This window comes from Apodemus sylvaticus, chromosome 10 (genome assembly GCF_947179515.1).
Source record: "Apodemus sylvaticus chromosome 10, mApoSyl1.1, whole genome shotgun sequence".
Taxonomy (NCBI): Eukaryota; Metazoa; Chordata; class Mammalia; order Rodentia; family Muridae; genus Apodemus; species Apodemus sylvaticus.
In genome coordinates, this window is record NC_067481.1 from 20,091,551 (window position 1) to 20,104,440 (window position 12,890).

At 46.0% G+C, this 12,890-nt stretch overlaps 1 protein-coding gene across 1 annotated transcript in view; it reads left to right on the plus strand.

The window, feature by feature from the left end:
• Nucleotides 1-12,890, plus strand: part of Eftud2 (elongation factor Tu GTP binding domain containing 2) — a 39,026-nt gene that overhangs the window by 712 nt on the left and 25,424 nt on the right. The window contains exons 2-7 of the mRNA XM_052196345.1: nt 1,389-1,497; nt 7,497-7,662; nt 8,428-8,506; nt 9,597-9,672; nt 10,115-10,180; nt 10,895-10,930. Coding sequence (XP_052052305.1) covers nt 1,393-1,497; nt 7,497-7,662; nt 8,428-8,506; nt 9,597-9,672; nt 10,115-10,180; nt 10,895-10,930 — 528 coding nt within the window. The 5' untranslated portion in view covers nt 1,389-1,392. The remainder of the gene's footprint in view (nt 1-1,388; nt 1,498-7,496; nt 7,663-8,427; nt 8,507-9,596; nt 9,673-10,114; nt 10,181-10,894; nt 10,931-12,890) is intronic.

Consider the following 12,890-nt stretch of genomic DNA (forward strand, 5'->3'; position numbering starts at 1 on the left):
GTTGTCGTGTTGCTCCGATTTTATTATTAACATCAGTAGCAGGTACACACACGTGTTCCCTAAATACTACCCAGGCAAAACCTTGATTTACTTAGGCCGGGGGTGTAGGTCGGTGGGAAGTTTTTGGTAGAGTGTGAGGCCCAGGATTTGATCTTAAGCTCCCTACCACACACTAAGAGATTAGTGTAAGGGTGGTATGGCAAGATATGTGGAGAGATTTTTAGAGTGACAAATAGGTGGCATTAAAGGAGAGGGGTGAGTTAAATGAATTAAGAAGGTATAAATATCCAGAGGACAATGGGAATGACAATAGTCCTGAGGCAGACATGGGCTTGGCTTGTTAAGTAAACAACTTTCTTTAAAAGTTTGTACCAACACCTGATGGGAGTCTTGGGAGAATACAATGAACATAATTGTGGTAGCCTCTTAGAAATAAAAGCAGTAGGTGTATCAGAGTCTGTGTAATGATTTATGTTTAATTCCCAGTGATTGGCACTCTAATCCCGTGTTTTATTTACAGTCAGTCCTCAGCAGATGTCACAGAGATATTTAGTCTACTACAAGAAATACCAGAATTTCAAAAGGAAACATTCCACTCACTTAACATTACTAAGTGTCTATTTATGCTAGGTGACATCTGGGTTATTGGCATGTGAACACAAAGGAGCAGGGGGAGTCTCCTCAAGAAGGTCAAGTTTTAGGTTGACCAACATTTGTTTTTTCTTTTTGTTTTTGAGACAGGATCTCTCTTATCAGGGTATATGTAGGATCATAGGTATAAGTTCCCATTCTTGGATAATCATACTTTGTATGTTTCTCTGCGTATATGTTTGCATGTTTCTGTATAGTGAGTGAGGGTCAGGTGTGCTGTGGCTTGCAGGTGGAGGTCAGAGGAGAGCCTTCAGGGTTTGGTCCTTCTCTTGCCCTGTTTTGAGATAGGGTCTCCTCGTTACTGCCAATACCATGCTGGCTGGCTCTAATGTCAGAGAATCTCTGCCTTCCATTTCCTGTAGGCCGCCTGGGATCACAGACACTCACTACCATATGTGGCTTTTTGTGGGTTTCCAGGATTGAACTCAGGTCATCAGGCTTCCCAGCTAGGTACTTTATAAGGTTTTAGGCCATGATAATTCACTCTAGGGAGGTAAACTAACTTCTGTGAATTATGTCATCCTTAGGGATGAGTTTGAGGCCAGCTTGGGCAACAAAGACTCCGTCCCTAAATAAAGAGTGTGGGCTGTAACAAGATAGAAAGAACCAAGGCAGAGAAGTGGAGAAAGGTTGCACTCTGGGGATACTCTTCCGTAGACTGGTCAGTCACTCAGTCCCCAGTCAGCACCTGCCCGTGTGGTGGAAAAGGTCCTAACTCTTCTCTCCTTAAATTTTAGCATCATGGATACTGACTTATATGATGAATTTGGGAATTACATTGGACCAGAGCTTGATTCTGATGAAGATGATGATGAACTGGGAAGAGAGACAAAAGATCTTGATGAGGTAAAACAAACACTGTTTTCTTTAGCCCTCTCTTTTTACAGACAACATTTTCACAATGACCTGCATGCATCTCTGATGTTCCATGGGTGGTGGGGGTGGATTTCAAGACAGGCACACAGACTGTGTGTCCTGGCTGTCCTGGAACTCACAGAGACCAACACAGACTGTGTGTCCTGGCTGTCCTGGAACTCACAGAGACCAACACAGATTGTCCTGGCTATCCTGGGACTCACAGAGTCCAGCCTGGGACTAACAGCCACACAGACTGTGTGTCCTGACTGCCTGGGACTCACAGAGACTAGACTGGGGCTAACAGCCCGGCTGCTGTTGGATTGTTATGTGACTTGGATTGGCATTTTATATTGACTCCTAAAGTTTCAAAGCAGGAGTAAGGGGATTTTGTTCATGAGTTGGGTTTAATCTGAGCTCTACTAACGGTTCTGTAGCAGCTCTGAGTTTCCTACTGTATCTTTTGACAAAAGGGAATGACCTCAGTTCATCACGGGGAGACAACTGTGTTAGTGCGTCTGCACTCAGAACTGCTTCCTAGGCCCTGATTTTAAAAGAGGCATATGAATGGGGGAGGGCAGGGTTCCTGCTTCTCCAGCTTAGGAGTGGGAGATAATGTCCAGAATGATTTGAAACAGCTTTTAAAAGGCACTCCACTATAAAGCCAGGAGTGTGTGTAATCCCAGCACTTCGAAACAGAGGCCAGAAATAAGGGGTTCAAAGTCAGCCTGGGTCCCATAGTGAATTTCAGGAGAGCCTGAGCTACATGAGATACTGTCTCAAAAAGTAGCACCAAAGAATAAGTAAAAATATTGTTTTGGGTGGGCTGGGGAGATGGCTCAGTGATTAAGAGCACTGACAGCTCTTCTAGAGGTTCTGAGTTCAATTCCTAGCACCCACATGGTGGCTCACAACCATCTGTAATGGTATCTGATGCCTTCTTCTGGTGTGTTTGAAGACAGCTACAGTGTACTCATACATACATACATACATACATACATACATACATACATCTTAAGAAATATATAATTTTTTACAAAGGAGGGGTGCTATTGTGGTTTTTGTCATTGCAAATACCTGACAAGAACCAGGTACAGGAGGAAGGATTTATGGCTCTCGATGTAAAGGATAGCTGTTGCTCATAGTGGAGAAGACATAATAGCAGTTGGCTCTGTGGCACCTGCTTGGTCATATTTCAGGGTATCAGGAAGTGCAGAGAAGACAGAAACCTGAGCCAGACTGTAAGCCTCAAGACTCCATCTTCCAGTGTTCCACAACAGCCCGGAACACTACTACCAACTGGGGCCAGAGGTTCAAACGTGAGCAAGTGAGACACAGTTTGCCTTCAGACAGCAGCAGGCACCCAAAGTGGCTTACCTTCTAGCATTATTCAGAACTCAATGAGTAAAAACGTAGATTTAATGGAAGTAGGGTCTCACAGGATGATTTTAGTGAGCATGAGAAGGGCATGGGGTGGTAATAGATACTTCATTATATAAATGTATAAAACTGTCAAACAGTGAAAAGCAGACTCATCCTTTTTTTTTTTTCTTCGACACAGGGTTTCTCTGTATAGCCCTGGCTGTCCTGGAACTCACTCTGTAGACCAGGCTGGCCTCGTACTCAGAAATCCCCCTGCCTCTGCCTCCCAGAGTGCTGGGATTACAGGCGTGCACCACCACCATCCGGCATGACTCATCCTTTTCTTAATGGATTGGTCTGGATTTGCAAGGGGTTTAAATTCAGGGACAACATGCGTGGGAACAGAGTTCTGGTTGCCATCCGTCTCCATAAAGGAAAAGGTTGCTCAGGCTAGAAAAAGTAAGGAAAAAGAAAGCTGAAGCTGCTGGTAGGCTTGGTGAAAGGAGGTTAGCTTGAGTCTTCAGTATGTTCATGTCTACAGGTCCAGACTAACTGCACCCTGGTGGGGTGGTAGGAAAATCTCGAGGTGAGCTGACAGCCACTGTGGTGATATACTTAAGTGGCAGGTTATTTCGCCAGTGTGCACAGGTACCCTAGGTTTAGTCCTTAGCACTGCCAAGATGGAGGCTTGAGAGGAGAGGCCATGGGACAAACAAATAAAAAAAGAATTAAGTCAGGCTGGAGAGATGGCTCAGTGGTTAAGAGCTCCTCCAGAAGTCCTGAGTTCAATTCCCAGCAATCACATGGTGGCTCACAACCATCTGTAATAGGATCTTATACCCATTTTTGGTGTGTCTGAAGACAGCTACAGTGTATATTCTTTAAAAAAAAAAAGGATTAAGTAATTTTTCTTAAAATTGAATTTGAGCCAGGCTGTGGTAGCTCGAATCCTTTTTTTTTTTTCCTTTGGTGTTTTTGGTTTTTTCAAGACAGGGTTTCTCTGTATAGCTTTGGCTGTCCTGGAACTCTCTCTGTAGACCAGGCTGGCCTCGAACTCAGAAATCCTCCTGCCTCTGCCTCCCAAGTGCTGGGATTAAAGGAATGTGCCACCACCACCAGACTGTAGCTCAAGAATCTTTAATCTCAGCATTTGGAGGCAGAGACCCGCAGATCTCTAAGTTCAAGGTCAGCCTGTTCTACAGAGGGAGTTCCAGGACAGCCAGGGCTACACAGAAAACTGTCTTAAAGTTATATTATTTTTTTATATGCATTGATGTTTTTCTAAACAGAGAAAACCCTGTCTTGAAGCAAAAAACAAACAAACAAACAAAAGCTATTTAGAACTGTAATGCATAGGAGTTTGTAAGAAGGGTGTTCATTTTGTATTTTGGAGGGAAGAGGGACAAGGAGAAGGGCCCACAGGTAACTAACTGGTAAACCCTCTCTTCCCCAAATCACCAAAGTCTAGTACTTAGATTAGTACTTAGAGGACAGCGGAGGTGTGAAGCAGAGGAGGAGGGCTCAGAGTGAAGACCTTGACTAGGAGCAGAGGAGGTGATGCATAGCAGAGACCAAGGCTGGTTCACGGCCAGCCCAGTCCACACAGTGAGGTCCAGGACAGCCAGGGCTACACAGGCAAAGCAAAATGCTGGTGTTCTTCCTTCAGTGAAAGAGGGTTGGACAGCTAGCCAGGGCTTCTTCGCAGTGCTGCCTGCATCCATGTGGAGATGGGGGCTTGGCTACTGCTTGACTATGAGGGGAGAAGGGAATGAGGACGCCGAGGAGCTAGAGCAATGCTGTCAACAGACACGGGAACACCGAAGGCTGCTTGCTCGCTTTAGTGCAGGCTTGTTTGAGCTACTGCGTGGTGCTCAAGTGGAGATGGTTAGAAGAGGCAGGAGTGATTACATAAAGCCCACGGTTACGTTCCTAATGCATTCAGCTGTATGGAACAGAGGACTGGCTTGGTAGCTATTTTGGAGCCATTACCAGTAGGATATGCTTGGCTGCTGAAAGCGCTGATGTCATCTCAGGCCACTTTAATAGAAACAGAACGTACAGATGGCAGGAGGTGGCCAGGCAGCCCACCACCACCACAGGTATTTGCATTCTTTTCTAAAAAACAGGTTGGCATTTTGGAATTTGTGTGAAAGAAAACAAACGCCCACCACCATATCTCCCCAGCTCATTGCACACGATCTGTCTGCTCTGTTCTCTCTCTCTCTCTCTCTCTTTTTTTTTATTTTTTATTTTTTATTTTTTTGGTTTTTCAAGACAGGGTTTCTCTGTATAGTCCTGGCTGTCCTGGAACTCACTCTGTAGACCAGGCAGGCCTCGAACTCAGAAATCCGCCTGCCTCTGCCTCGCTCTGGGCATGGTGGCAAAGGCAGAGGCAGGCGGATCTCTGTGAGTACATATCTAGCCTGGTCTACAGAGTGAGTTCCAGGACAGTGGGGCCTACATAGAGAAACCCTGTCTCAAAAAAACAAACCCAAAAAACCCTTTGCCCATAATTCTAGCTAGGTAGGAAGTTCAGTGCTAGCCTGGGCAACTTAGTGAGACCTGGTCCCGATAAAATGAAATAGCATTTGTCTAGTAGGTAATGGTGCCTCCCTAGCCCTCTTCTGACCCCATTCCCCCTTTTTACCTCCCTAGTTTCTTACTTTAAATGCATGCTTCAGAAGAATTATTGAAGCAGTTTCCAAATCTCCCATTTGCTCTCCAGCCCACTCTACCCTACTCCTTGGACACTGCTCTTACCAAAGTCACTATGGCCCTGGCCTGTCAATCTCAGTCTTACTTGACCTGCCTGCTGCATCTGGTGAGCTGATCATTCCCTCGTGTCTTCCTTTCCTTGTTTTCCAGGGAGGCCCCTGGCTTTCACCCTCGTGATCCTTCCTTCTTGATCTTTCCTGCCAGCTTCTTCTCCCAGGCCTTCAGACGCCAGCAGACCTAGAGTTCCATTTTACACCTCTCCTCCACCCCTGCATACTGCACTGGTCATCGTATCCAGTCTGTCTGGTGACTTCTTTGTTCAGAAGACTCTTGGGTTTCTGTCTTCAAAGACCTTTCTCTTAAGCCTCAGCTCCATGTGTCTTACATTTGGCGTGGCATCTCTCCTTGATACCTAATGGAAGGTCTCAAATGCAGTGAATCTGCCAGATTCTAAGTCCCCTGCCATATTCTCTCACATTCTTCCTCGTCCCTGTAATACAGTGCCTTGCTTTAGTTGCTCAGGTCAGAGGCCTCCTTTCTCTTCTTAGGCATACTTTGATTTTTTTTTTTTTTCAAAACAGGGCTTCTCTGTGTAGCCTTGGCTGTCCTGGAATTCACTCTGTAGACCAGACTGGCCTCAAACTCAGAAATCCGCCTGCCTCTGCCTCCCAAGTGCTGGGATTAAAGGTGTGCGCCACTACTGCTCAGCTCCATACTTTGATTTATTAAAAAACACTTGATTCTACAAAATATTTCTAGGACAACCTCCCCACACCACCTTCACATGCATGGTGCAGTCACCATCTCTTTCCCAAGTTACTGCAGTAGGTGCCTAACCAACTCTCCATCTTTTGGTATCTTCTCAAGGTGGAAAGGATGGGGTTGAGTCCTCCCCCCCCCCCCCAAACACACAGACCAAGACTCTGAGCTGTAATTGCTGCTGCAGATTACCCTGGTTGAAAACCACTCTTCTAGGAAAAAAATAAAGTCCAGACCAGTGACAACAGCTCAGTTGCCGTTCAAGCATGAGGACCTGTGTTCAATCCCCTGAACCCTAGAAAGGCCAGGTGTGGTAGTGTGGTAGTGTGCTCTTGTAGAAATAGGTGGATCCTGCGGCTGGGCTGGAGAGCCAGGCAGTTTTAGCTAATCTACAAACCCAGGTCACAGTGAGAGACATCTCCAAGGAGATATATGGTATTCCTGAGGCCAGTGCCTTGCTGGCCTTCACACACACATAAACGTTAAAAAACAAGGGCAGGGATAGGGGCGGTTCATCAGATTACTTAAATAATCTAGAAGGTTCTCTACCCTTACCTTCTACATGCTTTGAGTTTACTCTTATCCCAGTGTTCCCTCCACTCCTAAACATGCTGCTTTATCACCACAATAAAAAGCCTAACTAGGATAGAGTTGCTTGGTTGTATTTAGTGTTACACTGAACATGCTGAAGAAGTGCAGATCTTTCCAGAGCAGCCACCATTTCCCCACTCAGCGCGTGCAGGCTTCACATTCTCAGCAACACCTGTTATTGCCCGTCATCGACATCATTTGTCAAAACCGATTTGTCAACCTAAGTGAAAATTTAAAGATAGGGGTTTGTTCGTAATTTCTACTCTGGCTTCTGATTTTTGTCCTTGGAGAAAGTGGGTTTTTTGTTTTTTTGTTTCTTAATGGCGGAGCTGTGATGAGCTACTTGCTTTCTTTCATCTCATTCCACTGTGGCCAGTCTTCCTGGGAATTAAGAGTGGGGCAAGTTTGATGCAGCAGTGCTGGTCGTGGCCAAGGCTCCCAGAGTCCCTCGAGAGGAGAGTCTTCCAGGGATGGGGCCCCCAGCAGCATAGGACTTGAAGATGCAGCTCGCACAGAGGGGGCAGGAAAAGGTCCCCCTCTGTCCTGTCCTCTCTTGTCTTTAGATGGACGAGGATGAGGATGAGGATGACGTGGGGGAGCATGATGATGAGCACCCCGGGATGGAGGTGGTGCTGCACGAGGACAAGAAGTACTACCCCACGGCCGAGGAGGTGTACGGCCCCGAGGTGGAGACCATAGTCCAGGAGGAGGACACCCAGCCCCTCACAGGTATGGCCAGAGGAAGACTGCTGTCAGCGAGTCTTCAAAGTTTAGTGAGTGAATTGTGCGATCTTTTCTTTAACTTTCGGTATTATTTCTGGATTAAGAGTCAGTTATCTTTGTCTCGATATTCAGCAAAACTCTTAGCTTGTTAGTGAGCAGAAGAGTTAGTATTTTGGGGCTATAGCGATTGTTCAGCAGCTAAGAACACTGGCTGTACTCACAGAAGACCCAGGCTCAATTCTGAGCACCCACATGGCACCTTACACGGCTCACAGCCACCTGTAACTCCAGCTCCAGGGGACCCAGTGCCCTCTTGTGACCTCTGAGGGCTCCAGGCATGCATAAAATAACTAAATATGTGCATATATTTTAAAAGGAGTTAGTGCTTTATCCACTTATTGATGCTCAAAGACTGCCGCACTCTGGTCGGACGGTTTCCCCTGTAAATCCCAGCCTGTCTGAGTAGTCCTGTGGAGCTCACCGTCCACCCCTTAGTAGTGATTTAGGAAAGCGATTCCGTTGTAAGATGTAGAGAGAGTTGGGCTTTTTGCTTCTGTTATTTCCCTACATCCCCCCAAATAAGCTGAAGCCCCTTCACTGTCTCAGGCCGAAATAGCATTCCGGACTCTCTCAACTTGAGTGACAGATCCTTGAGAATAAAATAAATTGCTGTTATAGATCCTGTATCTAAAGCCCGACCCAGTGGAGCTGAGCTCTGTATCACTGTTTCATAGCTACTTACATGTCATTGCTTTTCTTCTTTCCTCCCAGAGCCCATTATAAAGCCAGTGAAAACCAAGAAATTCACTCTGATGGAGCAGACATTACCTGTCACGGTGTATGAGATGGAGTAAGTTTTAAGACCCCTCCGTTCTTAGAGGCAGGAAAAAGAGGTTTGTGGTTGAAAGAGCAGGAGAATTAGGACAGCAGGTCTTTATGCTCTGTCAGCGAGGGCTGCTGGGATGGTAGGTTCAGTTTTCTCTCCCAGCTCTCATCTGGATGTCAGTTGTCTCCCTCCCTTCATCCCAGCACTGCCTCTAACACAGAAGTCCCTGAAGCCAGTCTCCGAGACAGCATGGGGTCTTACGATCACCAGCATGAAGTTCTGTGTTCTGAAGAGGAATCTTCAGAGCTGTGGTCAGCAGCTGAGAAATGGCTCCAGGAAGTGTCTGCTGACAGTTTCGTTTTTAGAGGCAGGGTCTCTCTGTGTAGCCCTAGCTGTCCTAGAACTCACGCTCTAGACCAGGCTGGCCTTGAACTCATGGAGATCCACCTCCCTCTGCCTCCTGAGTGCTGGGATTAAATGTGTGTGCTGCCACCACACAGCTTGGTTTTGTTTGTTTTTTAAGACAAAGATGTATTAGATAGCCATGAATGACATGTGTTAAATTCCTGCTTCCCCTGCCTCCACCTACGAGGTACTGAGATTGTAAACCTAAACTACCATTCCCAGCATGGGCGTTCATTGCATCCTCCTATCCATCCCTGTCCCAGGTCTCAAGTGTTCCAGGCTGGTTTCGATCCTGCTGTCTCCACCACATAAGTATTAGGATTACTATGTGACCCATCATGCCAGCCCTGTCTGAATTGAACCTTTCTTTTTCAATCATTTTACTCTCGAAATCCATATGATGGTGGACATGAGGCCCAGTGAGAAAGACAAGTCTGACAAACTAAGTTGGATTCCTGAAACACTGATGATAGAGAACCAACTCCCAAAAGTTGTCTTCCAACCTCCCCATGTACTCTGGTGCATGCCTGTATGCTCATCCAGAGGGCGTTGGTCTCATGATCTTGGTTTGCAGGCTGTGTTGTCTCGTGGGCACCCTGAGCAGTTGATCTGAAAGCTCTTCCTGGCTGGAGTAGCTGACTCGCCCCTGTGCCACCTCTCAGGGGAGCTTCTGACATAGTTTCTTTTCTCTTTGTCTTTTTCCTTCCAGTTTCTTAGCAGATCTGATGGACAACTCTGAGCTCATCCGAAATGTGACCTTGTGTGGCCATCTCCACCATGGCAAGGTGAGAGCTGTTCTGCTTCATGGAATGGATTTCTCTTTGTACCTACTTGACTTCTGAGCTCTTTTGAAGTGCTAAGGCTGGGCAAGTGGCTGGGGGACATGAAGACTACTCTCTCTCTCTGTGCTCTTATGGGACCGTTGTGACATTCCAGCCACTTACATGCCTGAGCTGTGTGCTTACATCTAGACAGAAAAAGGGAAATTGAACCTTACTCGAGTTTTTATAACCTTTTATTTCCTGAGGGAGGACTTTCCAAGAAAGATTTCATCTTTCATTGGAAACTAATCTTGTGGTTTCTGTGCTAATCCTTTGCTGTCCCATAATTCTCTTTGTTTTTCTTTACCTTCCTTCATGCCTGAATTATATAGTGCATTGGGAGCTGGGGGAAAAGGCACAGACTTTCCTCCACAATTATAGGTCTTATCTATCTCTTCTTTTTCAGACGTGTTTCGTAGATTGTTTAATAGAACAGACGCATCCAGAAATCAGAAAGCGCTATGACCAAGATGTAAGTAGAACTTGGGCTGAGCTGTTGGGAATGCTCTGCCCTTCCGGTCCCTCACCTGCACTCATCAACAGAGGTGTCTTCAGACTGCCGCTGTGTGATCGGAATCCATTAATAGGCATGAGCCAACCATTTCCTCTTTCTCAAGAGCATGGAGAATGTTAACCTGCAGTGTTTTTAGGTGATCTGTTCTGCATGTGGGATCCCTTTTCAGGATGTATCCTGACTTTTATAGTCTCCTCTTTTCTATCATTTTATTAATAGCCTGCTCTATAAATATCCTACAGTCAGTTGGGCCTTGTTATTTTCATGGTAAATTTAAATGCCTGTGAATAAGGCCAACTGTGGCAGCAACTCTCAGTGCAATAAATGTTCAGACTCTGCCAGATTGACTGTTTTGACGTGTGAGACTTGGAGGCTGGCGCTTGTCTACTTTTATCACTCCTAAGATCCAGTGCAGTGTGTACAGCCTGGCTCCTCAGCCACGCGTGATTGTAGTGTCCCCTTACCCTGCCCCTGTGCGGGTGCAGGAACCTTTTCCATGTGGAGGGCACTGGTTCATTGACTGGCATTGCTGTGGGGACACTCTACTGTCTTCAATCTAGTTTCCTTCTGAGGGGAGCGCCTGGAGTTGGGAGGAGGTGAGCTGGGTGATTGGTGGCCTGCGTGTGGGAGAAAAGTCTGAATTCAGGGCTAACATCACTAACTGTTTTTCAGCTATGCTATACTGACATCCTCTTCACAGAACAAGAGGTAAGTGAGTGTGCCTTGGGAAATCAGACTGCCTATGCAGACCCACCAGCCATAGTTTTGTAGAGACTAGGGATGCCTTTACTGGAGCACTCAAGTCTACACTTCTCGCCTACACTTCTCGCCTGCTGCTCTCCTCATCCCATAATGAGAACGGGGCAGGAGAGCTGAGTAACGGTGTGGAGCCTCCCAGTCCTTGAGTACATTTAACAAATACTGAGAAGTGATGTTCATATTTGTAAAATTCCACATGATCTAGACAGTATCCCACAAGCCCTAAGATGTCTCCTGTGGGACCATTTGCTTCCAGGAGGGCCTTCTCTGTGAAGGTCTGTGGTCCAGTGTGCCTCTTGTCTCATTCAGCCTGGACCTGTCCCCACCTTTATCATCTGTCCCTTTTTTCCCTAAAGAACTATGTAGAAGGCTCTCATGCGTGCACAGGGTTAACTAAAGGAATTCAGGGCAGTGTTCCACAGGATATGCCATCCTAACAGCATTCGTTGTTAGTGTTTTTAACAGTTACTGTTTGAGTGTGGCAGGACTTTGTTTGGGTTTTGATTTTTTTCAGTCATTCTGTGCTGGCCTCAGACTCAATATTTGCCGCAGCCTCACCAGTGTTGCTGTTAGAGTTCTTATTGTGGGGTTTGGAGGGTTCTTTTCCTTTTTTTTATTTTTTATTTTTTATTTTTATTTTTATTTTTTTAGGTGGTTGTGGGTGAGATAGGGTCTCTCTATGTAGTCCTGCCTTGGAATTTGCTATGTAAACCAGGCTGACCTTGAACTCACCGAGATCCTCCTGCCTCTGCCTCCTGCGTGTTGGGATTAAAGGTATGCAATATGAGTGCCCAGATTTTCCCCTTTTAAAATACTTATTTCCTATTAGAACTTTTTTTTTTTTTTTTGATTTGGTTTTTTCCAGACAGGGTTTCTCTGTATAGCTCTGGCTGTCCTGGAACTCACTCTGTAGACCAGGCTGGCCTCGAACTCAGAAATCCGCCTGCCTCTGCCTCCCAGAGTGCTGGGATTACAGGTGTGTGCCACCACCGCCCGGCTCTATTAGAACTTTTAAATGTTTCTTTCCTTTAAAATCAAAACTGAGGGGTGGAGAGGTGGGTCACTGGTTGAGAGCACTAACTGCTCTTCCAGAGATCCTGACTTCAATTCCTAGCAACCACATGGTGGCTCACAACCATCTGTAATGGGATCCAATGCCCTTTTTTGGTGTGTCTGAAGACAGCTGCAGTGTACTCATATGCATAAAAAATAAAAACAAAAAGACAGAAAAAAACCAAAACAAAACCAAAAGCCCTGGACCCAGACTGTTTCTTTTTATTTTATGCCATTCACTGGCTTTGTTTCCAATGAAGGAGGTGAGAGCCTGGGGCCTCTGAGCTTTCGTCTTTGCTCTGCTCTTCTCATTTTTCTAATTAATTGCTCTTCAATACTGATTAAGGCGCATCATCTTGCTGATGTACAGGGAAGAACAGACCTGTAATCCCAGCTACTTAGATAGCCGGTCCCATCAGAGGTTCAAAGCCAGCTTTGTGTAGTGGCTCATACCCCAAATTCCAGGACTGGGAGGATCTCTTGAGTTTGAGGCCAGCCAGAAAGGAAGTTGTTCAAATCCTACCAGGGTTACAGAATGAGGATGAGGTCAGCCTGAACAACTTAGACTTTGTCTCAAAACCTTAGAGTTGAGGGTATTGATCACTTAGCATATGATCGCCTAGGATCCATTGATCACCTAGGATATTCAGTCCCTAATATTCATTGCCCTACCCCCCAAAAAATTAGTTTGGGGGCCAGAGATGTAATTCTCTGGTAGAATACGTACTTAATATGTGCAGGCTCTGAGTTTATTCTCTAGCACTGTAGAATAGAATGTGTGCACAGGCCTCTAATCCCAGCACTCAGAGGCAGGCAGTGTGAGAGCAGCCTAGTCTAAAAGACGGTTCCAGGACAG